The sequence below is a fragment of the Calidris pugnax genome, unplaced genomic scaffold (genome assembly GCF_001431845.1).
Source record: "Calidris pugnax isolate Ruff unplaced genomic scaffold, ASM143184v1 scaffold155, whole genome shotgun sequence".
Taxonomy (NCBI): domain Eukaryota; kingdom Metazoa; phylum Chordata; class Aves; order Charadriiformes; family Scolopacidae; genus Calidris; species Calidris pugnax.
In genome coordinates, this window is record NW_015090886.1 from 369636 (window position 1) to 393331 (window position 23696).

General features: G+C 49.7%; 1 protein-coding gene across 1 annotated transcript in view; it reads left to right on the top strand.

The window, feature by feature from the left end:
* Positions 1 to 23696, top strand: part of LOC106891131 — a 99042-nt gene that overhangs the window by 67246 nt on the left and 8100 nt on the right. The window contains exon 3 of the mRNA XM_014947446.1: positions 4717 to 4792. Within this exon, the coding sequence (XP_014802932.1) occupies positions 4717 to 4792 (76 nt within the window). The remainder of the gene's footprint in view (positions 1 to 4716; positions 4793 to 23696) is intronic.

Genomic DNA, 23696 nt, shown 5'->3' on the forward strand with positions numbered 1-23696 from the left:
CAGAGAGCGGAGGGATTAGGCAACCTCCTGGCCACGTCCCTGGAGGGTGCTGCCACCCCAGGAACCAGCCACCTCGGGAAAGTGGCAGAGGTGGCCCCAGTGATGTCCCTGACTCCGGGGTTCGGTGAAGGACCAGTGGAAGAGGTGGCCCCAGCGATGTCCCCAACTCTGGGGTTCGGTGAAGGACTGCTGCATCCCAGCTCAGCCCCACACACCCCCAGCGCTGCAGGCAAGGCAAGAATCCAACCTACATTAAAAAATAACTTCTGCTCCAACCTCATGGCGCTGAAGAAAAGCTCGAGAAGATTTCCAGGAGGACAGCAGCAGCAGCTTTGGTGCCTTCTGAGCCTCTGGAGGAGGTGGGAACTGACCCATCTCCCACAGCCTTAGGGACTGTTGAAACCCCTAAGCTGGCAGAGAGAACCAAGATCCTCCTGCCCGAGACCCATCTCGGATGTCACCAGCTCCGTAGGGCTTTAAGCCAGGCCCCTGTGCCTGGTCTCTCCTTTGCTCATCTCAGTTTTGCTCTGAGATTTAGTTTCACGTATAGGAATGTTGCCTTTCCGACCTGCTACAGAGATTTTGTTGTTGTTCTAATGCAGATTCACTTGTCTTTAATGAATTCAGGAAGTGGGAAGAGGGATCCTTTCTTATTACATCTGAGCAGAGCAGGATTTATGGTCCCTGGACTATAAATCATTCCCAGGAGTCACACGGCAATATGACCATGATCTTGAGCCTCTCATAATTCCAGGGGTTCACCTCCAGTAAAGGGGCCAGAGGATGCTGAGGGCTGTGAAAGGCCCAAGAATCTCACAGTGTTTTTCCAACTTGCTGAAAACCTTTTGTCTGGACAAATCACAGTGAAGAGATTGGTCCAGAAAGTCAGCGGGACCCAGCAGCCCAGTGCCCCTGTCCCGGTGGGTACGGCCAGGGCTCAGATCTGCCTCACACAATCTGCTGTAGCATTTATCTGGTGAGGCAGAGGGACTGTATAGGAATGTTGCCTTTCTGATCTGCTACAGAGATTTTGTTGTTGTTGTTCTAATGCAGATTCACTTGTCTTTAATGAATTCAGGAAGTGGGAAGAGGGATCCTTTCTTATTACATCTGAGCAGAGCAGGATTTATGGTCCCTGGACTGTAAATCATTCCCAGGAGTCACACAGCAATATTATTATGATCTTGAGCCTCTCATAATTCCAGGGGTTCACCTCCAGTAAAGGGGCCAGAGGATGCTGAGGGCTGTGAAAGGCCCAAGAATCTCACAGTGTTTTTCCAACTTGCTGAAAACCTTTTGTCTGGACAAATCACAGTGAAGAGATTAGTCCAGAAAGTCAGCAGGAGCCAGCAGCCCAGTGCCCCTGTCCCGGTGGGTATGGCCAGGGCTCAGATCTGCCTCACACAGAATCTGCCGTAGCATTTATCTGGTGAGGCAAAGGGTCTGGGTCTCACCGAACGAATGACCAACACTGAACACATGCTGTTTTCCAGATTTAAACACAGGCACCAAGAGACAGAGGAAACAGTTTTGCTCCAAACCCAAAGCCCCAGGATGTCTCCAACTCAAAATCCATCTCTGCAAAGTCTATATTCCTTCCAAAGCCATACTCTGTCCCCAGACCCCAGAGCCCTTTCCTCCCTGTGGAATTATCTGCCTGCTTACACGTCCTCCAGCCTGATGTCTGTCTGTCCTTCCATCCATCCATCTGTCCATTCAGCCCAGGGTCTTCCACGCTGAGCCCTGAAGCTCCAACATTGCTCATTCCACACACGTCGAGGGCTCTGGGCACCTCCAAAGCCGGGCTGGCTGGAAAAACTGCTCTCCCAGCATGAAAACTAGCATAGAAGAAAAGAGACAAAAAGGGCCAGGGTTGTGCTGGGCCAGTGTGTGTGAAAGGGAGCGCTTTCCTCCGTCTCGCTGAGGCGACGTGGTGAGAAATATGGTTCCAAAACAAAGGATGGCAAGCAGTTACCAGGGAGGAGCAGGCTGGCGTGAAAGAAAAAGAAGCTCTACAACAGGCTCATCCACCTGGTTTATTTGGGAAAAAAAGGTTTACCTGTTTCTTGGCATTTACAGCTGCCCACTGATTTTATTTGCTTTTAAGGTAAACTTCCTGATGAATTAACCAAGCCCAATCAACACATATTTAAAGTGCATCTTCCTGACGATGCAAACACAATGTCTGTCCAGGAGAGATACCATGGAGCGAGTGTCACTGGAAATGTGGTCACAGCTGGGCGCCTGTCACTTCCCACCCCAGAGCACCAGGAGGGTGGTCAAACACGTCAGATCACCTCAATCCCAACTTATCAACGGTTCCAGGTGGCCATTTTTAAGCATTTTGTCCCACTTTCCCTTCCCTGTGTGAGAGCCCCAACTAAGCAACCCCAAGCTCAGCTTCACCAAGGGAACGGGGCCATAAAGCCAGGACAATGAATGCCAAAGTCTCTGATGGTCCATCAAGGTGCCAAGAAGCTGCACCAAGTGGGACAAGCACCTACAGAGCAGCACTGCCATCCCACCCGTGCCTCCTGCCTCTGCCCAGTCACCTGCTGGTGTGACACTGGGGCACCGAGGGACCGGCTGGGACACGGCAGCAGCCACTGTCCCTTGCCAAAACATCCCCATGGGGACAACACACGAGGGCCAGGCGCCAGGACATGGTCTGAATACCGAGCTCCTGTGCTGAAGGAAAGGCCTCCCTGGGAGTTTGCTCTCTGAAAACTCTCGTCTGAGGCTTTTTTAAACAATGTCTGGTCCTTCCTGCTGCAGAATCGCAGCCCTGGCCTGGCGGATAAAAGGGTTGCTGATGCTGTTCCATCCCTTGCTGGAAAATACATGCAACATCCCTGGAAAGTTGATTGCTAATATGGAAACGCTGGCCAATTTCCTCATTGTGTAAGTGCCAAGAGCACAGATGAACTCCTGGAGGCTGCTATGGAGGGGACTGTGAGCACAGAGCTGGGGACGACGTTTGGTGGCAGAAGTGGCAGTAATGGTCTCATCTCTTCCTGAAAATCGAGGGAACACAGTTATGCCCCTGAAAAGCTCCATTAAATCTGAAGGTTTCATCTACATTTATATTAACATGTCAGCTCCTGCTGGAAAAACGCCTGTCCCAGGCAGTAGCACGACAGCTTTGGAGGTTTCCTCCCACCGCAGACCTGAGATCTGTTCAACATCAAGCCTGAAGATGCTCATTTCATCTCCTTCATTCTGCTACTTCAAAGCCCAATTTAGCCAGCTCCTTCGACTCAGTCAATGGGATTTGAGGTGAATGTGGCTGCTCCCCCTTACGCTGATGGACTCTGATCCTCCCTAGAATAGAGCAATCCTATTTGTGACCATCCAGCCCGGTGCCCACTCCTGAGCCATCACCGACAATTCCTTGTCCCTTTTCAGAGACACAGAGCGCTGCCCAGAGTCCCTGGATTTAGTAGAGGTCTCTGGTTAAGAGCAAATGGCACAAACTTGGCTGCACTGGGATGAAGGGAAAACACCTGATGCCATGTTGGACTAGAAATGGGATTCTAAGAAGAGAAAAAGCTCAAAAATGTATCTAGCCTACTCTGACTTTCCACATAACGGAATAACACCGGTTCTCTAGATGGTTTTTGCTCAAGCCACAAATTCTGCAGGTCTCCTAGAAAACTTCCAGCCATGTTTTGAATAGTTTATGTGTTGCAGAATACAGGACAACTTTTAGGTTGTTTATAGGGTAAGAACACACCATGCTCCAACAGCCACCTGAGCCAACACAGAACCACGGGGTCTCAGCAATGCTTTAATAAGTAATAAAAGTGTTCTTTTGTGCCTTCTTTGATCATTCCCTATTTATAAGGCCCAAGATCACAAGCTGTTTTTTTCAGCTGCCATATTACACCACATTACCTACTGATAATAGCTAAAACACACCTGCAAACATGCCTTACATAGAATCGTAGAATGATTAGAGTTGGAAGGGACCTTAAAGATCATCTAGTGCCACCCCTTGCCCTGGGCAGGGACACCTCCCACCAGACCAGGTTGCTCCAAGCCCCCTCCAACCTGGCCTTGAATCCCTCCAGGGATGGGGCAGCCACAGCTTCTCCGGGCAACCTGGGGAGTTTCCTGGACGAAGATACTATTTCCTACGAATTGGGTTTCAGTGCAGACAGCAGATACTAGAGACAGATGGAGATGAAGAGGAGAAACTCAAAGGTGGGTTACGGAGACATGGGGTCACTCGATAACACCATCTGGGCTGGTGTTATCGACTCCTCGGCCTGGGAGCCGTTCCGCTTCACGGTGTCTTTGGCAGTGAAGCCTTAAGGACTTCCCACCAAGGCCATTTGATCCCACCAGCACGTCACAGCTCACAGCCCCTCTCAGCACTGCTGTCGCTTGTGGCGTTGTATCGTTAACCAGATCGCCGAGCCAACATTGAGCAACTGGGGTTAAAAATAAACCCTTAGGGCCCAGTTTAACCACCCAACTTCAATGGCAGAAGCGAAGGGGCAGCTGAGAGGTGGGAGAAGCAGCAGAACTGCTGGAACACCTTCCTCCCAAAAGGAGCTCCTGCTGCATGTCCCCCATTTCCCCTCCTCTGCTTTTCCAGACCCCGGTGGTTACCAGTCTGAGGAACATGCCATTGCACAGCGACACGTCTCTTAAGCACACAGCATTTTCCATTTGCCAAAGTACATCTAGTCCTCAGCCCACGTTGTGCCGCAGGTTCCTGCACCACCGTGCAGCCCACCTGCATCACCGACACCATCGCCACCAGTTTTTCCCCACAAGTAACACAAAGGTAGGGAATGCACTGCAAGTTATTCAGCAAACGGAGCCGATACAAGTGAGAGGGGGCATTTTTTGACCTCAGCCATCCTTCGGAGTCACGGTCCCTGCTCCTTTGCTCCCATTGTCACCTAGGCACTGCAAGCAAAATAAGTCCACATCAAGGGTGGAGGCAAAGAGAGGGGCTGAGACACCCGAGAGCACATCAGAGCAGGAGAGCTCAGGGAATGCAAACACCTGGAAAGGGAGATCTCATGAGAGGAGGGTATTTCAGCTGTTGGCAAAGCCCTGCCAGGAGGAGCAGCGGGGAAGTGCCAGGACCACAGAGCTGCTTTGGTGCTCATCAAATGGAACAAGTGTCCTGGGAAGCTGCTCTGAAGGAGGAGCTGGAAGGTTTGCAATGTGCTTTTTCGCAGCATGCAATCCCTTGGGAATATCTTAAAGATTTATCTGGAATAGGCTCTCTTGTCCACCACGGTCTCCCATGTGAATCGGTTACAGTTTCCTGGGAGGGTGACAGGGACCCCACGTTGGAGGCTGCACATCAGGCAGCAGCTTCGTCACTTGTCACAAATTCCCTTAATTAACGTACATCACACTGCTGCTGAGACGTCCTGTATTTTGCCTCTTGTTTTTTGTGCACAAAACACTCTAAACGGATCACTGGGGCAAAACAAGATAATGCTCTTTACAACGACAACACACGCTGCACTGCTGCCCGCTTTCTGTGGTCCCCAGCCTGGACCACCCCAAACCCCACTGGCCAGGGACCCCGCAGCTGCGAGTCACTGCTGATCCCCTGCACTGAGCAGGAGCTCCCTCTGCTTCAACCCATCTCTTGCTTTGCAGTTTAAAACAGACTGGAAAATTCCTATGAGGCTGTTGGAAGGCAAGAGAGCAGAAATGCCACGGGCACCGGCAGGAAGGTCTGCAGCATCTGCACGACGCAGCCCTCGCCTCCGAAACCAAGCACCCCCGGATCACGGTGGTGTCTCACACCCGCTGCCTTTCCAGGCTCCTCTTCCAATGTCACCCCTGGATGTCACAGCCCCGACGCCGCGGGGATGGTCTCCCTCCCGCAGCCCTGCTCTGAGCCACGCTTGATTGCATCATGTTTGTTTTTCTTTGCCTTTGAGATCAGGATTCCTCCCACCTTGCCCAGAGCCAGGTTTCGCCCAGTCTCACAAGGAGGGGAGCTGGCGGGTCACCCAAACCCAGGCACGCAGCCAGGTGGCAAAGCCTTCTCCAGCGCGAGTGGCCAACGGGGACAGTGTCCGGTGGGGACAGAGTCCGATGGGGACAGCGTCAGCACCTTCTCAGGCAGCTCTGGTAGGGTTTCCAGAGATTTTAGGCTTACAGCATCTGCTATAGGGCTGAACGACACCTCTGCAGCCCGGGAGCAGCGAGGGGACCCCGGCGCTGCGGGGATGGACCCAGCGCCCACCGGGACCGGCCGCGTTTGCGGAGGCAGTGACCAGCAGAGTCACTGGCAGGCTACTCACCCTGGCTTTGTCCTTGCATCCAGAGGAATTAAAGCCCTTGGAGATGTGGTCTCATTGTTCAAGTTGTGCTTAAGGGAGGCAGCTGCTTTCTTTATATCTCAAGATTCACTAAAGTTCAGGAAGAGAGAGAGAGAAAGAGAGGGGACGGCGAAAGGGGAGGGACTGAGAGAAGGGCCCAGAGGCCGTATAGAATGACAATGGAAGGAAATGCTTTATCAAACCTAGAAAGCCAACCCTGTCCTGGGAACACAGAGGGAAGAAAAAAAAAGAAAAAAAAATCTTGCAGAAGAAAAGCGAGTTCAGCTGCCCTGGGTTCCTCCCTTGGCAGCACAAACCCTCCTCCCCCAGCCCCTCTCTCCCAAACACAATGCGAGCCGGTGAAAGCCGCCAGGCTCAAACACTTTTTTTTCATTAAACAGAGAGAAGTTTCAGTTCTTTAAAAAAGAAAAAAGAAATCCAACAACCAAACCCTGCCCGGGAATGGGAATGTGACGCTCTTCCCCCTCCCCCGGCTCCAGCCTTCCAAGTTTCTATGAGTCAAACGTTTGCAATGTGTTACCGAAATGTTACCAAGCTGGAATGCAGCATCCGAGAGGGTTTAGCTCATAAAACTTTTGTTTGTTGGCTGGGAGAAAGTGTCACCGGCAGAGAATTTGTTTCTTCTTCTTCTTCCTTTTGTTTTTCCCATTCCTTCTGCCACCAGAGAGGGTTAACGGGCTGTGCTACGGTGACACCCTGCGAGGGGGCTATTAACCCAGCACTCCCTGTCCCCAGGAAAAGGGAAATTGCCCTGTTAAGGGAGAGACCAAGGGAAAAGTCAATCTGATAGAGCAGGTGGGAAACAGGGGGTCAGAGAGATATTAAACTATCCAGACACCCTTGGGCACAGCTAAGGAAGACACTGGCTACCAAAGTCCAACTTCTCAGACACAGGTGTTGGGATTTGGGGGTCAGAAAAGCACTATTTCCTCATCTGACAGTCCTTAGGTTTGTCCCAAAATAGAAACTTTCATCCAAGGCAGCCACTTGCAGGGCCCAGCATCTATAGGGTTTTCCAGAAGCATCTGCTCTGGATTTGCACACATCAAATTTCTCAATTTTTCCTCAATAATTTAACAGCCTAACAAGGGAAGGCTTTCTTAAACCACCACCAAAACCAGGGTCTTTCTTCTTGTTTGAGCAGGCCTGGCTTTAACTCCTGGAAATTGATTATTGTTATGCATTTTATCACTTTCAAATCTAGTCTAATCCAGTATTTTCTGGTGTCACTGAGCACACAGAGGGATAATGGGTTGAGAGGCTGCTGGGTTTCGATGCGCTGAACAGATGAAGTTCCTTCAGTAGCTCATGGCGAGTCACGGTCTCTCCTGCTGCCTGAAGCCATCCTTCCTGTCAAGGGTCTGTCTAGGGACAGACATACAGATTTCAAACATTAAATCAGCTGCCATCAGGGAAAAAAAGGTCCAATCTGAGGATTTTACTTTGAATTTGTTCAGAAACATTAAGCCAGGTGCACTCTAAGGTGCTACACTGTTTTAACGCTGGGAAAAGTTTCAAAAGCACAGAACTCATTTAGATGCCTATTTCTAATTTTCACTAAACTTTTAGGTACTTATAAAGAAAAATGATGGGAGAATGCAGGAGGCTTCCTCTCTGTCCACTTAAGAGAAGCCCTGCAGGGTGAGATTTTGTGCTATGCCTGTTCTTGTCTCCATTCCCACTGCTGTCCCCCAAGTCCTCACAGATCTTGGCCACATCATTACCTGCCCTTCATTCCCCATTTCTTTTTTTTTTTTAAGGAGAAACCACCGGTGTTTGTGCAAAAGGCCAGTGAGGTCTCTGACACGCTGAGGGAGGCAGATGTAGCATCTCCCGCTAGATCTCTCAGGGAATTAGGGCCACAGCACAATGGTCTGAGCTTTTGAGCAGCCGAGTCCAAGAGGAGTCCATGAGAATGATGAGTGCAAGAAGGAAAGCAGGAATGTGGGAGAGAAACACACAATGGTTTAGGTGGGAAGAGACCTCAAAGATCATCTAGCTCCATCATCAGCCATGGGCAGAGACACCCTCCACAAGCGGAGGGACTGTCCTTCTTCAGTGCTTGCAAGCCTTAGTCTTTCCAGGAGGTGGCTCCTTCCACTTGGGATTCCCAGCCCCAAACCATTTCCAGGTCTTGTAGCCTTCACCTTTCTGAAGGACCCTGTCTTCAGGGTTCTGCTTCAGGAGGAAGACGGTAATGCTCTTCCTGCCTCACCCATTGCCACCCCAAGTGTCCCTCTCAACAACAGCAGCTGGCCTAACGTAGGACGCCTGGCTTCAGGTTTTGCCTCTGTCTGAGGGAAGGAAAATCTCCAGCAGCCAAGAGAATCCTCCCAGGAGCCCTGCAAAGGGATGGACTCCACCTCTTCCGCTGAAGATGCCCTGATTGTGCAGAGAGCACACAAACTCTCCTGAGAGCGGAGTCTGGGCTCCCTGCCCCACTCCTGGCTTGGACCATCACAATCAACCTGTCCTGGCTGTTTCCAGCCCAAACACAAATTATCCTTTAATGCCAACTGGAGCAACAGCTGTGGAAAAGAGGGACCATGGTGGTCCTTCTCCCACCGCCAAAAACCAAGTGATGCCAGTCCTGCTCTAGCAGGTAGATCTGAATTCCTGAGATGAGAAAGAGCTGAAGTCTTCTCAGAAGCAAACATTTCATTTTGCTGTCACAAGGATGAGGGAGAAAACGTCTCATTTGTCCTCACAGTTGGCAGCAGCAAAATTCACATTCATGGCAGTAGCAGGGCAAGTTCTGGCAGGGGGCTGGGAGGGACCCGTCCGACTACAGAAAACTGCTATTGAGGGCTGTTTTCTCCCCAAAATGACAAGTCACATCCCAGGGTATCCCAGGCAGCCCTGTCCCGGAGAAGTCCCACAGGGGACTTTTTTCTGAGTCTGTTCTCAGATACAAGAACCTGGAGGAATCATGGAGAAAGATGTGAGGGGGGAGGTAAAGATGTGCTGAGGAGAGAGTCTGGCAATCAGCCACGGAGTTTAATGCCCCCAAACAGGGTCACTCCTGCTCCGGGTCTGAACCAAGCTTTTACAATGAGTTCCAAACTTTTACCTAGTTGGATATTTGCACCATTTGCATGTTAGGTGTAAGGACACAAAAGGAATTGCCAAAAGCAGAGTTGTTTAAAGGCCAGGCAGAGATAAGTGATACTGCTTTGTTTAACAAAGGGACATTTCCATATCTAAGGAAGTGAGGCAATCGTGTCTAATTAAGACTGACCAGTCTCCCAGGAGGAAGAAAGAGGGTGAAAGATTAAAAACTTTGTGTTTCAAAGGCAGAGGGGACCGACCAGCCAGGAAAGCTTATGTTCTACCAACTGGAGAACCCAGAAGATGGTGTGTGGCAGCTTGAAGCCTGGAAGTGGTTGTGGTGGTGGATCAAAGGAGGTTCCTGAAGGCGCTCATGATGGGAGGGGTGCCTGAAGGGTTTGGGATGGCCACTCCAAACAAGTTCTGTCCCAAAGATGTTCTGTCTCTGTCAAAAATCAAAGGCAAACTCTGAGCACATACCTGCAGAACAGACAGACAGACATTCAGCTGGGTAAGAGAGAAGGAATCTGTGCCCGTTTGCACCCCAGCAGTCAGAGGGAGCATTTCCCACTGTTGCTGGTTGGAAGGACCCTTGTCTGAGGACCTGAGCTGCTGGTTGGAAGGACCCTTGTCTGAGGACCTGAGCTGCTGGTTGGAAGGACCCTTGTCTGAGGACCTGAGCTGCACTTGGCTGCTTTGGTGCAGGTGGAGTCTCCTGAAAGGGTGAGTTCTGCCCTGAAAGAACATGCAGAGCAGGAGGAAATAGGCTGTTTTGGGGTGCCTTGGGGTAAATTAACTGTGGCATGTGCATGCGTGGTAGATTAACACATCAACGTACCATGTGCGTGGTAGATTAACACATGTGTGTGCGTGGGGGCTGTGAGCACATATAGATGCCCCCCATGGGTTCACACTTTAGAAGGAGTTGGAAAGTGGCACTCAGTGGCCACTGAGGTGGGAATGCAGAGACCCAAGGATGGAGCAGGCGGTGAGCAGAGCTTCTAGAAACCGCATCATGACCCATCTCCTGAAGGAAAGCACACGCCGAGCTCCTTTGAACGCCGAGCTCCTTTGAACTTCCACAGTTGTACAAATGCTAAGCTCCACTGCTCTAATCTGGGCTGGCATTTTCCGAGAGCACTTCTTCGGGGCTTTATCATGAGAAAAACAAACCTCTACACATTCCAGTGGGCTCCTGAAATCCCTAGCTATGTACACAGCTCTCTCAACGGGAAATCTTCACGTAGTCCACAAGCACCTATTTGCCATCCATACAGCTGCCTTGTGGGTACACCCTGCTGCATTTAGGGATGAACACGGAGAGGAGGAATTTCAAAATTTCAAGACATTTCAGGGGAACTGTAGGCTAGCACAGAGGAAAGTTAAGACACTCATGGAGAATGCTTGCAACATGTAGGAATGATGTTCCAGGACGCTCCCAGAAGATACTGTGCGTAGACACAGGCAGCCTGCGAGCTTTCTGTAACCTCAGTCTGCAGAGCAGGCTGCTTTGGGACCGGGAATGAAATAGCTCAGGAGGAACTACTTTGGCACCTTCTGCAGAGGATGGTCCCAGTGAAGCCCAGGATGTTCTTGCTGTGTGCTGTCCCTCTTTTCTGCAGAGGATGGTCCCAGTGAAGCCCAGGATGTTTCCTCTCAGAGCACACCTGACATTGACAATCCCCTTCCCTGTGCCTGGCCCAGCACACCAGACGAGGTGTGGCATGGATGAACCTGTGCCATTCTCCTTTGATGCAAGATTTCCTCTCGCCACCACCCCCTTGATGCTGGCACAGCAGCCCAGTAAAGAAACCCTGGTGTCCCCATCAGTGGGAGATTTGGGGACACAGCAGAAAGGTGGCATGGCTGCACCACATGGTCTTCTGGGGTGTGTGGCAGAGGACCTGAGCAGCTCCAGGGGCAGGGTTTGTTGGCTGAAGCCATGACATCCGCCAGCACTGGCTTCTCCCCAGTGTCCTGTCACACGTGGCACAGTCACATCAGTGTGTGCAGTCGGTTCATTTAGGGTTGTGGAGGAGGGAAATGGCTCTTTAGATTGCACTGATAGAGCCAGGTATTTCAGCAGCCTCGTCAGCCAGAAACTACTCAAGGGATGAAAAGCATTCCCTCCATACGCTGGAAAACTACAGGCTATTTCTGTAACTAATGGTCTGAGATGGTGTTTAGGAGCAGAAAGGGGCAGATGGTTTTTGAAAACCCTTTGAGTACAAAACAGTACGAGCTTTGCTGAAAATCCTACCAGGTGCCTGTATCTCTGTGTGTGCTGAACGTGCCTCCAGGACCTCCTCTCTTCCAGTCAAAGCACAAAGACCTAAGCTGTGCTGCCGGGTCCCAGGGTCTTAAGCCAAGTCAGATGCACCCCACCTGCCCTGGCACGCTTACAAGAGCTTGGGTCTCTGCTTCCAGCAGCCACAAACCTCCTCCCACATCCCCGAGACCCCCTCCCTGCCTGAAAGGGGAGTGGAGAAGGGAAGTGCCGGAATCGCCCTCGGACACTAAGGCCATGGGTGGTTTGAAAGCCGGGGGAGCGGGCGGTGGATGTGCGAGGCAGGGGGAGGAGAGCTGCCTGGAGCCACATCTCTCCATAGAAGGCAGGAAACGAGCAGGTTTGTTTCTTCAGGAGGAGAAGAATTATGTCTGCAAGTCACGCCAGCTAAAAATACCCCGAGCTGCTGAGGACCAGGATGTTGGAGAGAAGTCTCTTGGGAGAGCACACCACAGGGTGCTGGAGGACCCTGTGGCACATCTCTGGCACTATGGCCTCCTTGCAGCCTCCATGGGGGAGGCCTTGGGGTGACGCTCAGCACACCCAAGGGCCAGGATTGGCATGCCCCAGACCCACAAACTGGATGCTCTCTGAACCCTGCCCACATACTTTGGCCTTGTTTTAAGGCTCCAAAGTGAGCACAGCAGCCTGGCTCAGTCTGTTCATTAATAATTAGTAGACAAAGCAATTTGAGCTCCAGGAACACTGCAGGTTCTTCAGATCAATATTGGGATTGTGCTGGGAACAGAGATGTGAGTCCCCCCCAGCAGGTCACTCAGCACAGAGCAGCATCAACACCAGGGACACCAACAAGGCTAAAACCCCTCAGGAAAGGGGGCAGCTGTGCCCAGCCTCTGTCCATGTGACACAGACAAAACATCCAACACCAGGAACATTTTGGACACCTGACATGAAATGGGTGGAGGACACAGAGTGACAGCCCTCACACCCCTAACACCAGAGCAGACCTTCTCCCTGGGATGCACTGACTGAGACCAACTCAGATAATCATGTTCCTCATGGGGTTTTTCCATCAGCAACTGCTCAGCCTCCACGAGCCCCAGTGGAAAACAAGGACCAGGTTAAACTCACCCATTCTTCTGGCTCCGAGCTTCCAAGGATGGAGAAGGTGGCACATCGGCACGCACGGTGCCCCTTCACATCACACCAGCACCTCCCTGGGGACCCCATCCAACAGCAAGACCTGCTTGAACCATTTCACATCTTCTCAAGTTTCAGCCAGCAAAAAGGCATTTCCAATATTTTTTCCCCTTTTGAAAAGGCTGGTCCCTCATGGACAACTCCACAGCAAGGGCATGAGGAGGAACTCGCCTGGCCTCGGTCCCAGTAAATCACAGTTCAGAGACAGCTGAACTCCATTTTGTGATTATTAACCCCAGCCCTGCTCCATTTGTTTGGCCTGTCTGAGGCTATATATAGTGATGGGAGCAGGCATGGCCAGGGGAGAATTGTATGCAGCTGTTAAGTGTAGACCCCCACCTTTCCAAAAAAATTTAAAAAAAAAAAAGCCAAAAAAAAAAAAAATCCAGCAAAACAGGAAGACTCTGGCTGGGAAATGAGAAGCAGCTGTGAAGAGGAGGGATGAGATGTCATATAGGGAGGCCTGACTTCAAAACTTGCAGGGAACTCATGAGAAATTTCACAGCCACTTTTCCAATCCATCATCCCAGCCCTGTCCCGTGGTGGCCCCGGGCCCCAGTGACAGACTGGGAGTGGCAGAGGTAGGAGCATCTCTGGGGTGGACTCGGCTAGAAGTCCACCAAAAATGGCTGTTTGCTCTCGTTGTGCCACCAACGGTCTCCTGCTGTGCCTTCGTGACAGACCCCCATCGTCGCCGATAGATGAACCATCAGGGACAGGCAGAACCTGGTGATGAAAAGCTTAGAGCAGTAGCTGTACATTGAATAGCTTTTATTTTATTTATTTAATTAATAGTCATTAAATAGCTACTTTGCTCTGTCTGAGGAGGACAAGAAAGTACCAGCTCCCAGTGCATCTTTTCTCTGAGCTTCACTGTTTTCCATGTTTCAGGGACATTCCTTTTATTCCTCTCTCTCTCAAAAAAGCACCAGCTCTGTTTCTTCAAAGGCTTCTTGTAAAGAATATTTAGCTCTGTAAACCCTTTCTCTATTTCTCTGAATTTTCCCATTATTTTTCATTGATGGAATAAATAAAACAGATTATAACATCCGTGCCCAGACCTTTTTCACCTTGCCTAGGTGAAAAACTCTGAACATACAGATATCTAATATGCAACCTGGGTGCCAAGGGAGCGAAGGAGAGGACCAGGATGGAAAAGCAGAGGTGGAGAAAGGCAGAGGTGCCTTGTTGAGACCCCTGTCCTCTTCCTGCACTCTCAGGACCCAGTGGCCTCTTGGCATCAATCAGCAGAATTTGCTGCTGTTCCTCATTGTGATTCATTTCGGAGCCACCAAATAGGTACAGACCAGGCAAAATGAGGCTGCATTAACGGACTGCACCCAACACTTTCCCTTTGGCCTCTGCATCAGCCTGGAAAACACCTGATGATTAAAAAGAAATAATTGCATCCAGGGCTCTGAACTTTCAGTGTCAGGCATGGGGAAGCATCTGCTGAGTGTACACATGGAGCAGAAACCTGCTGGAGCTGTAGATCTGTTTAGTTCGGACAGACCCTGCCCTGAAACCAGTGCCAGCGTCTTCACAGAAGTATCCCCTGAGTGGCTTTTGCTGGGTGCATGTTTCCTTAGACATTTGTACTGTTTAATATTAATTTATTTAAACTCATAATTTTCCCCTCTGGACTTTCCTTGGGCAGATAGTTCCACACCCTTCTGGACTTTCCTTGGGCAGATAGTTCCACAGCCAAGTGTGTCTCACTGCAAACCAGCTTTTATCTGACCCGGTCACATTTCCCTGGGCACGTTTGCTCCTGTCCTTTTTCCACCAAGGTACAGACAGACAATCCCTGTCTCCTGGACAACACATTGCCATGAGGGAACCTTGCCTTGAGCCTGAACCCCCTTAGCCGGGGGCATGAGAAGGTGGACATTCCTCCTAGATGGACTAATTCCACCTTCCTAGAGGAGTTCAGAGGTGGAAAGAACATTGTAGGGAGGAAGGACCTTCCCTCTCCAAGGGAGGAAAGACCTTCCCTCTCCAAGGGAGGATGACCATTCCACGTTCCTGGAGGAGTTCAGAGGTGGAAAGAACATTGTGGGGAGGAAAGACCTTCCCTCTCCAAGGGAGGATGACTTTCTCTGAAGACCTGGTACCAGCTGGTGTGGCACTGGCATGGAGGAGACTCATTGTTGGCCACAAATCTCTTGCCTCTTCATCAGTTTTTCTCCCTGGCTCTAACGGCAGCTCTGGCAACAACCGCTTGCACCTGAACCGCTGCTCTGGCAGATGGTGCATCAGTTTAACGTTTCATCTGAAGACAAAGCTCAGGGAGGGGAACACAAGTGCTCGACTTGTCCCCTGTTTTGGATACAGGTGTCTGTTGGCCAGGTAAACCCAGAAGCATGTGTTTACCTGGAAAGCACTTCTTTCACTCCACTGCAGGTGGTGTCTGGGGTATGTTCCTGGTGTTACCCCAGAGCCTGTAAACTTACTCTCCCACCCTCACTCGTCGCTTCCTGTTTGCCAGGAGAGTTTAGGGTGAGAACACCCTGGTTGGGTTTTGTTTTCATGCAGCTCAGCCTCCTCTCGAGCAGGGCAGAGGAAGGCTGCCTTCACTCGGGCTGTGGTTTCGGCAGCTGCTGGCACCAGGCGCCCCGCAGTCAGGTGGCTGCTCCGGGGCGACCACACAGGGCTGACTCGCTGAGAAGAGCTGAGATCAAGGTGTTCATCTGCAAAGGAAGGAGCTCCCAACCGAAGGGCTGCCTGCACGGCAGGCTTGTGGCCGGCTTGTGGCCAGTCAGCCCACCCCTCCCTGCCGGGGTTCAGGGAGCTTCAAACCCCACCTGAAGCTCTTCTGCTGCACCTGCTGCCTCTGAACCCTCACCCCATGGAGACGTCTCCTCTTCTTCCTTTCAGCAAAACGCAGGCAAAGGTCTGGGATGAAAATGGGAGACCAGGATCTCTCTTCAGAACACGCCTCAGCCTTAGCACATGTTTCACTCCTGCAGACCAGGTAGTGAAAGGCTATATACATATACAGGAGGAGGCTATATATACATATACATATACAGCTATATACATAAAGGCTGTGCCTCCTGCTCACCCCTCTCACCAGGACCCCAGCCTCCTGATTTGAGGCTCTAAATCCAGGTGATTTTCTTAAAGAGGAAGGGATGAGCAGAACACTCAGAACAGCCACCCACCCTGGGCAAGGAAGTTTCATGCTCTTCGATCTGTTCACTCTGTCCCTGACATCCCTCTGGACTCAGAGCACTTTGTTGGGCAATAACCCAGGGGAGCTAATTCAGCCATGAGAGCTGCCAGGAATTCCTGAAAATTGCCCCATTCACACTCAGTTTTGCCCCCAGCTTTATTGTGCCAGTTTTAAGACAAGTGTGTGCCCGCTGCTCACTCCAATGTCCCGGGGAACAAAGCTTTCTTCTGTCAGCAACCTCTGCTCTCACCAAACCATTGTGCCAATCCCAGCATAAATTCCTGCTCTGAAAATGACTAAATCCTCTTGTGAAACCAGGAGAATGGGGACTCTTCTATCACCCACAGGGGAAGCTTCATGCCTGTAGGGTTATCAGATGGCTTGGTAATGGGACATTTCTCTTTTGAAACTTCAAGTCCTGCACCACATACTCTCTGCACAGGGAGCATTTAAACTTCTCTCCTCATTCTGCCTTCTTCAGTAATGGATGTTTTTCCAGCTTCCTCTGAGTCCTGAGAGCTGCCATATGGTCATAGGCATCTAGTGGGATGCAGAAAATATGGGACAAAGCCTGGGTGGTAACAGGAATGTGGACACAATAGAAGGAGTGAGAGGGCAGAGAAAGGGAAGGCTCTTGGGAGAGGTCTCCATGAGGTCCTGGTGGACCCCATGCTCCCTGAGAGGCCCTGATTTTGATCATTCACAGATTGAAATCTGACCATAAAGAGCTCGTGTTTTCCCCACCAACCACCACTTCTTCAGGGCTCATTTTCTGCCAGCTGCTCTTCGTCCATCTAAGCCAGGCCCTTGGAGAGCTGGGACAGTGGCACAAACCTTGAGAAACTCTGGCTCTGTGCAAATGCATTTCAAATCCAGAACTTCTTTTCCAGCCCCAAATTTGCACCAGCCAGTGGGGATTTAACCTCTTGTTGCTTCCATCTGAGTCCTGTGTGCAGGCAGGAGAGGGAGAATGGGGAGAGAGTGTCTGATTGACTGCAAATCCCTAGTCAGGAGAAGAAGTTTGATTTACTGAGGCCAGAGGTACTAAAGAACTTGGAGAGGAATTTGCACTAAACCTTTGACACACAAGACATTTCCCTTTCTGGCCAAGACAAACAAAGGAAGGAAGTGTCTGGGACTTTTAAAGCGACCTAGTGGAGACAGGTAAGGGCAGATAAGGGCTGAAGGAAGAGTGGGCTGGGAAAGGGAAGTATCTAGTTCTAAAGATTTGTTTGCGTCCATGGTATTCTGCAAATGAGACTTAGGGGAGGCAAAGAACCACTTGCCATGGGAGAAACAGGCTGAACATGCCTCAGTGCTGAGGGCAGGGTTTCTATTCACCCTCTACTTTTTTCTCTTTTTCCACATACTTTGCAAAGTTCTCTGTGTCCAATGCCTATCCCATGAGTAGGGCTTACAGAACTTCGATGCTCGTTAGCTGACCACCATCGGGCTCTGTGAAGTCTCCTGTCAAAGGCTGCTGGGCTCGAGTGCCAGGGTGGTGTCTGCCTGTACCACTCCTGTAGGATCCTGGGATTTCTGAGCTTTATTGCTTGGTGCAAAAGAGTATTTGCCCCTTTCCAGCATCTGCTCAGGTCCTCTAATAAAAAACAAGAGCTGGAGCTGTTCCTGACCTGCAAAAGGGAGTAAAATACTGTATGATGGAGGGACTGATAAAAAAAACCCCATGATTAATGGAAGGATCAGCTCTATATTAGTGCTCCTCTCTGTCCCCATACCACTTGTACAGGGGATACAGGGGGTCCTCATGTTTCCGGTGCTGGGAGTGGGACCAGCAAGACATCTTCTGTGGGACACCAGTGAGGGTGAAGCCTCTCTGCCCATTGCTGAGAAGGCATCCTGCACCATCGACTGCAATGGGAGGTCAGGCATTTCTCCAGCCTAGAGGCAAACAATAAGTAACTTTTCCAATTTAATGTCACCGGAAACGATTGCTAGAAGACTGTCCCCACCAATAGACTTAAAAAGCAAGGGTTAACCTTGCCCACATAGGGTTAATTTTCCTCTTGGGATTTCAGTTTCTCTGGGGAGTTACCTGTGGGGTGACTCCACAGGTCCCCTTCCTGAGTTAACATTTCACTCTTTGACCTCAACTCTTTCCATTCTCCGCAAAATTGTTCCAGTTTCTTTTTAACCCTTTTTCTCACTCAGGATGCAGCACAGAAATATGGAGTCGCAGCACGAGGAGGCTGCTGGTGTTTCTCCCTACAGCATTTTTTAACCCTTTTTCTCGCTCAGGATGCAGCACAGAAATATCGAGTTGCAGCACAGAGGAGGCTGCTGGTGTTTCTCCCTACAGCACTGCAAAACACACTGTGGATGGAGAATATATTTTGGCAAGATCCAGGGGCCAGCGGGAGCAGGAAAGTCCTCAGTGCCCTGCCCACAGCACTCCCATGCCACAGAGTCACAGATACTGCTCCTTGGTCCTACCCCGTTGGGGTATTTTGCACACTTTGAGTCATTAAATAAAACGCCTGCCCAGGGCCCGGTCTCTTTGGCCAGGGTTGGGACAGGGACTCTGCAGAGGTTCCTCTGCACCTCCAGTCCCACATCATGAAAACAAAGCTGCTGCTTTCTGGGTTATTTATAAAGCAGGCTGGACAAATAAACTTTTCCTACCCTGAACGGTCAAGGTTATGAATCCATAGTTCTCCTTTCCTATGGGGACCTTGTTTGTGACTCATTCCCGGCAGCCGCTCGGGGGCTTCCAGCCCATGAGCTGGAAACGATGGGCCTTTCAAAGGGAGGGATGGCTTGGCAGAGGCAGCTGGAGGCTCCCCGCAAGGACTGAGGTCCACCCTCGTTTGTTACTGTTAAGCAAAGACCTGCACAGAAAAGCCATCTGTAACGCACGCACATTCTTCTGGAAACCCAGAGAACTGGCTGGAGCACCATCTTGAGGCAGTTTCTGGAAAATGTGGGCAGACCACCTCTGGTAACACCATCCACTGGGGCAGGGGGGGTGAAGATGCTGGGGGTGGGTTCCCCTGCGAGGGGTGACACACACACACATCCTCAGGGTGACATGTACATGTCCTCAGGGTGACATGCATATCTCCTCAGGGTGACACTCATATGTCCCTCTGGACCTGGCCAGGCTGAGCAGCTCCCATCCCACCAATAACTACCAGGGCACAGCTTGACCTTGCGATTCCAGGTCTTTGAACAGCTGGTCCTCATCCTGTTCTTCCTCTCTCCAGCTGGGTACCCTTGGACAAAGCCTCCGTTACTGGATATTGCCCCATCCCGTCAGCTGACGGGGCAGGTCGTCCTGGGATGAGGGTTTTTTTCACAGTCAGTCTTTCCTGTGTCCCCAGAAACCAGGAGGGAGTCCCCTGAATCACACTCTGTTCCTCTGCTGACTCTAATCTGTGCCTTTATGTCACCCATGAGCCTGGAGCCACTTCTTGCCTGTGGTTCTCTGCTCTTCACCAGCGTTTGTCACTGGAGTCCACCTGAAATTGGGAAACTTTTCTCCACCGCTTTTCTAGAAATACCTGGTTTGGTTTTACTGTGCTTGATTTGTTACTGATTTTTCTAAGATTTTCATTCAAGAACCAGTCTATCTAAGAGTCTCCCTATATCTTATGCTGGTTTTGACCACACTTTGTTATCCCCAGCTTTTTGACAGTATTTGGACAGTGCAGAGCCCAAGTCTATCTAAGAGTCTTCCTATATCTTACGCTGGTTTTGACTACAACTTTGTTATCCCACTGCAGCTTTTTTGACAGTATTTGGACAGTGCAGAGCCCTGCTTCTGTTTGTTCTCTGAAAGAGGAGACTATTATATTTTTTTTACTTCTGCTGATGTTGAAAAGAGCTGCAGTTTCTGAGAAGGGATCTTGTGTGTGCCCTGACATGTTTCACAACTCAACACCAAGCAAGCTGGGCTCTGCAGCGTTCAGCAAAGAGGCTGGAATTGTTTTGGGTTTTTTTGCGGGGATTTACTTTCTGTAATCTGACCGTTCAGGTTGTTCACAAAGATGAGTTGATTTTTCAATACACCGCAAGCCCGCCATCAGCTTTCTCCTGCACAAGGTTTCCTGCACAATGAGTTGACTCTTTTGTTGCCAGTTCCTGAGGAATTCTTACCAAATAGTGCACAGGCTTAGGAAGCCCTTTGCCTTGCCGTGCGTGTCCTGCACACCGAGGGGATGCTCACTCTTGGCAGCAGCAGGAGGAGAACAGCCCGGGGTGTGCGACGGCTTTAAGGGCGATGCATCTTGAAGTGTTGTTTTTCTCTATATGTCCTGTGTTCACAATATTAAATACTTCCTTCCCCTCTGGCCCTGGAGGCTGTTCTGAAAGCTGGAAGCCCAGTGTGTCTGTTTGAGCGGGGGCCTCTCTATCGCCAGAATCTGCTTATCTGCTGCTCAAAGGAAATTCTGCTTGGCTGATGGGTTCCAGCTCCGGATGAGACGCCTCCTGCCTGCACACGCGGAGAGTTTCGGAGGCAAAGGGCTGAGCTGCTGCGAGGTGGCTCCTCGGGAAAACGACGTCTGTGAAAATAATCAGGGGTTCTCATTTCACGCAGTCAGCGGTTGCGGGGCCAAAGGATCATCTGAGCACCATGGGACTCCATCAAAGCCTTTAGGGCAGGAGATTCCAGGACTTCAGCACTTTAGAGAGGGGGAGGAGGGTTGAGGGACTTGATAAATGCTTACATGGGGAGCAACATCTCGAAAATGAAATGTCAAATAAAATCCTGTCAAATGAAATGCCATCACAAGGACTGAATTAAGCCACTAGAAAGTCTGGGCAGGTTTAAGAGCTCACTTCTGTTGAAAAGTGGGAGTTTTATATTTTCAAGTGTCTTCCCATCACCTACCGGTGTGCCTCAGGGCACAGAGTGTGCTCTTGATGCTGTGCTAAAAATAAACGGCTTGGGAAGGCTCTGACACCTTCTCAGTGCTTCAGGTATTTGGAACTGAAAATGGTAAAAAAAAAACCACAAGCAGAGAAAGTCATCGTGGGCCACCTGGGTGGCACGTGACTCTGGAGAAGGCTCTGGCCAAGCAGTGGAGGGTAGATACAAGCCAGTGTCCACCTTGGTGGTATCAAGTCGTGTCCCAAATGTGGGCTACAACGATGCTATAAACAACAAGAGCACCACAGGCTGCTTCTCATCTAATTTGACATGTATTTGAAGCCGGGTGGGATGGCAGTGGCAGATACACACAGCACCGTGTCCTTGCCATGCACCAGGGGCTGGTGTCGGCTGAGATGTGTCCTGGGTGAGGAGAAGAGGACAAAGCACAAGCCAAGCTTCCAGGAGACACTGTTGTGGGAGGCTGAAAGCACATGGGAAAACCTGCATCCTGGAGCAGGATTGGGCCATTGGGCTTGTCCGGGTGGAAATAGCACCTTGAGCTCCACTGGGCAGAGCAGCGAGCAGGGGGCTGGGTGGAAATCATCATTTACATTAAACAACTTCACCTCCGTCACTTCGTTTCCTGAAAGCTGATGGAGGAAGAGTCAGAATTAGGGAGTGATAGAGTTTGTTTTCTTTTTCTAGAAGACACTGTATATTTTTATTCTCCCCCTTCTTTTTTTTTTTTTTGTGTCTGTTTAGATAAATGTTAGGACAAAAAAGACTTTGCTGAATTGGCTCCAAGATAAAGCCCGAGAAAACAAGCATCAACCTTCAAAGCTGAGAGGTTCCGTGGGTCATCAAACCCAGTTCTCCTCACACAGGAAATCACGTCACTTATTCTTGTGTTTGTGACTTTGGCCAAGGGCAAGATCCTTCTCAACAAGGGCGTCTGACATTCCAGGGAGCAAAGTCCCAAGAGAAACATCGCATTTGAGGAAATAGAGATTTTTCAGGAACAGGAATAGGGTGAAGGTCTACTTGAACGAATACCCAGGTTCCATCTCTGTTTGGGAGAGCAGGCATCCCGGCTCAGTTGGAGCTATTTCTTCATGAATTAACACTTTTAGAAGCATCTTTCTGTCTGCAGCAACTTTGCACTACATTTTTGTTAGATCTAATTAGTTAAAAGTGCTGACAACTTCTCGTTTTCAAGGTGTATTTTGTTCCCTGCTTGAAAAATAAAAACCAAAAAAAAAAGTATTTTTTTTAGTTTCACAGCAATTAAAATTATATTCTTTTCCAAAATATCTACAGAAGCCTCCATCAGTAGAGGTGAGAGAGAAATATCCTCCTGTCTAATCGAGGACCAGTTACATCATTCCCGACATGTTTCTTCAACCTGTTCTTAAAAACCTGCTGTATTTCTATCCTTCCACTTTACAAGGAAACCACTGAAAAACCTCCTCTGCGCAGGGCTCATCTCTCAGTCCTGGATCCACTTTGCAGTGATTTTATCTGAACTGTGTTTCTTTCGCTTGTTCATGGACCATGTGGAACAGTGTCAAAAGCCATAAAACTGTATTTACTGCCTCTTCTTGGAGCGCAGCACTCACAACATCATTGTAGAAGTAAATTATCTTAGCTTGGGATGGTTGAATCTTGCCAAATTAGTACTGCCTGTTACTCGTTTTCTTTGGTGTTCTTCTTTAGGTGCTGACAAACAACGTGTTTAACTGCTTGTTCCACTGCTTTTCCCAGACCCCAACACCACATAATTCTCTCCTGACATTCACCCTCTTTTTTAAGAGAAACTTTTGGCATTTTCTTGACCTTTTTCCATCCTTTTAGGTTAGCAGAGGCTCCTTTCTCAGCTTTCTCCTACCTGTTGAGTGAATTTCATCTTGCCCAGGTAACCTGAAAGCATATAATGAATGTAAGAGCTTCGTAGCCTGTTCTTTTCTTACTGTATTAAGATTTCTTCCCTCTTTACCACCCATGTTAATTATGATGCTTATCTCATCAATCCCGCTTTAAAGTTATACTGACATATTTCAACCTTCTTGGTGTTACCCAATATTTGCCTCTTCTCTTGAGGAAGACTTAGATTTGCTGTTTCCTCGGTCTCCCCTCCCCACATACAGAAATTTCTCTGTTATGTACCAGTGAAGTAGTTTCCTATCCAAGGAAGAATCCAAGGGGTTGTGGAATAAACTATAGTTCATCTCAGCTGCACCCAGAATAACAGTTTGGCCTGAACTAACTGGTCACACACAGATGCCCGAGGGCCCTTTCCTTTTCTCTCCATGAGACTTTCTATAAGCTCAGCCATATTTCAGAACTTTTACATTCTTTAAACCCGTGCAAAGCACCTCAACATTTCACTGGGGAGGATCTTCTCCCCTGCTCTTGCCCACAGCTGCTGTTAACCAGACTAAGCGTACCGTGGGCTGGTTGTTCCTAAGTTGTGCAGGAAACAGATTCGTCCTTCAATATATATTATTTTAATGAGCATATTGTTTAAATCATCCACTATTATTCTTTCTTTCTACACATTATGTTGGGTTGTCATCACTTCAGCTTCTCTCTGAGAGTCTGGCTCAAAATGTCACATGTTACTGCTGAAATCTTATCAAAATCTTAACATCCCAATTTCTCATTACTTTTATGCCACGATAGTGGGACCACGTGCCTTTGGCTGCTGGAATCAGAGGATCTGATTTTCTCTCGTGTTCCGGCTTTCATTAGTTAACAACCCTACAAATCCCATGGATCCTCTGGTACCCTTTCCTGTGCTCTGGAACGGGGATTCAGCCTCAGCGCCTTTGCCAGAGTTTGGGCCATTTGCTGCCTCCTTCAGCAGCCACGAAC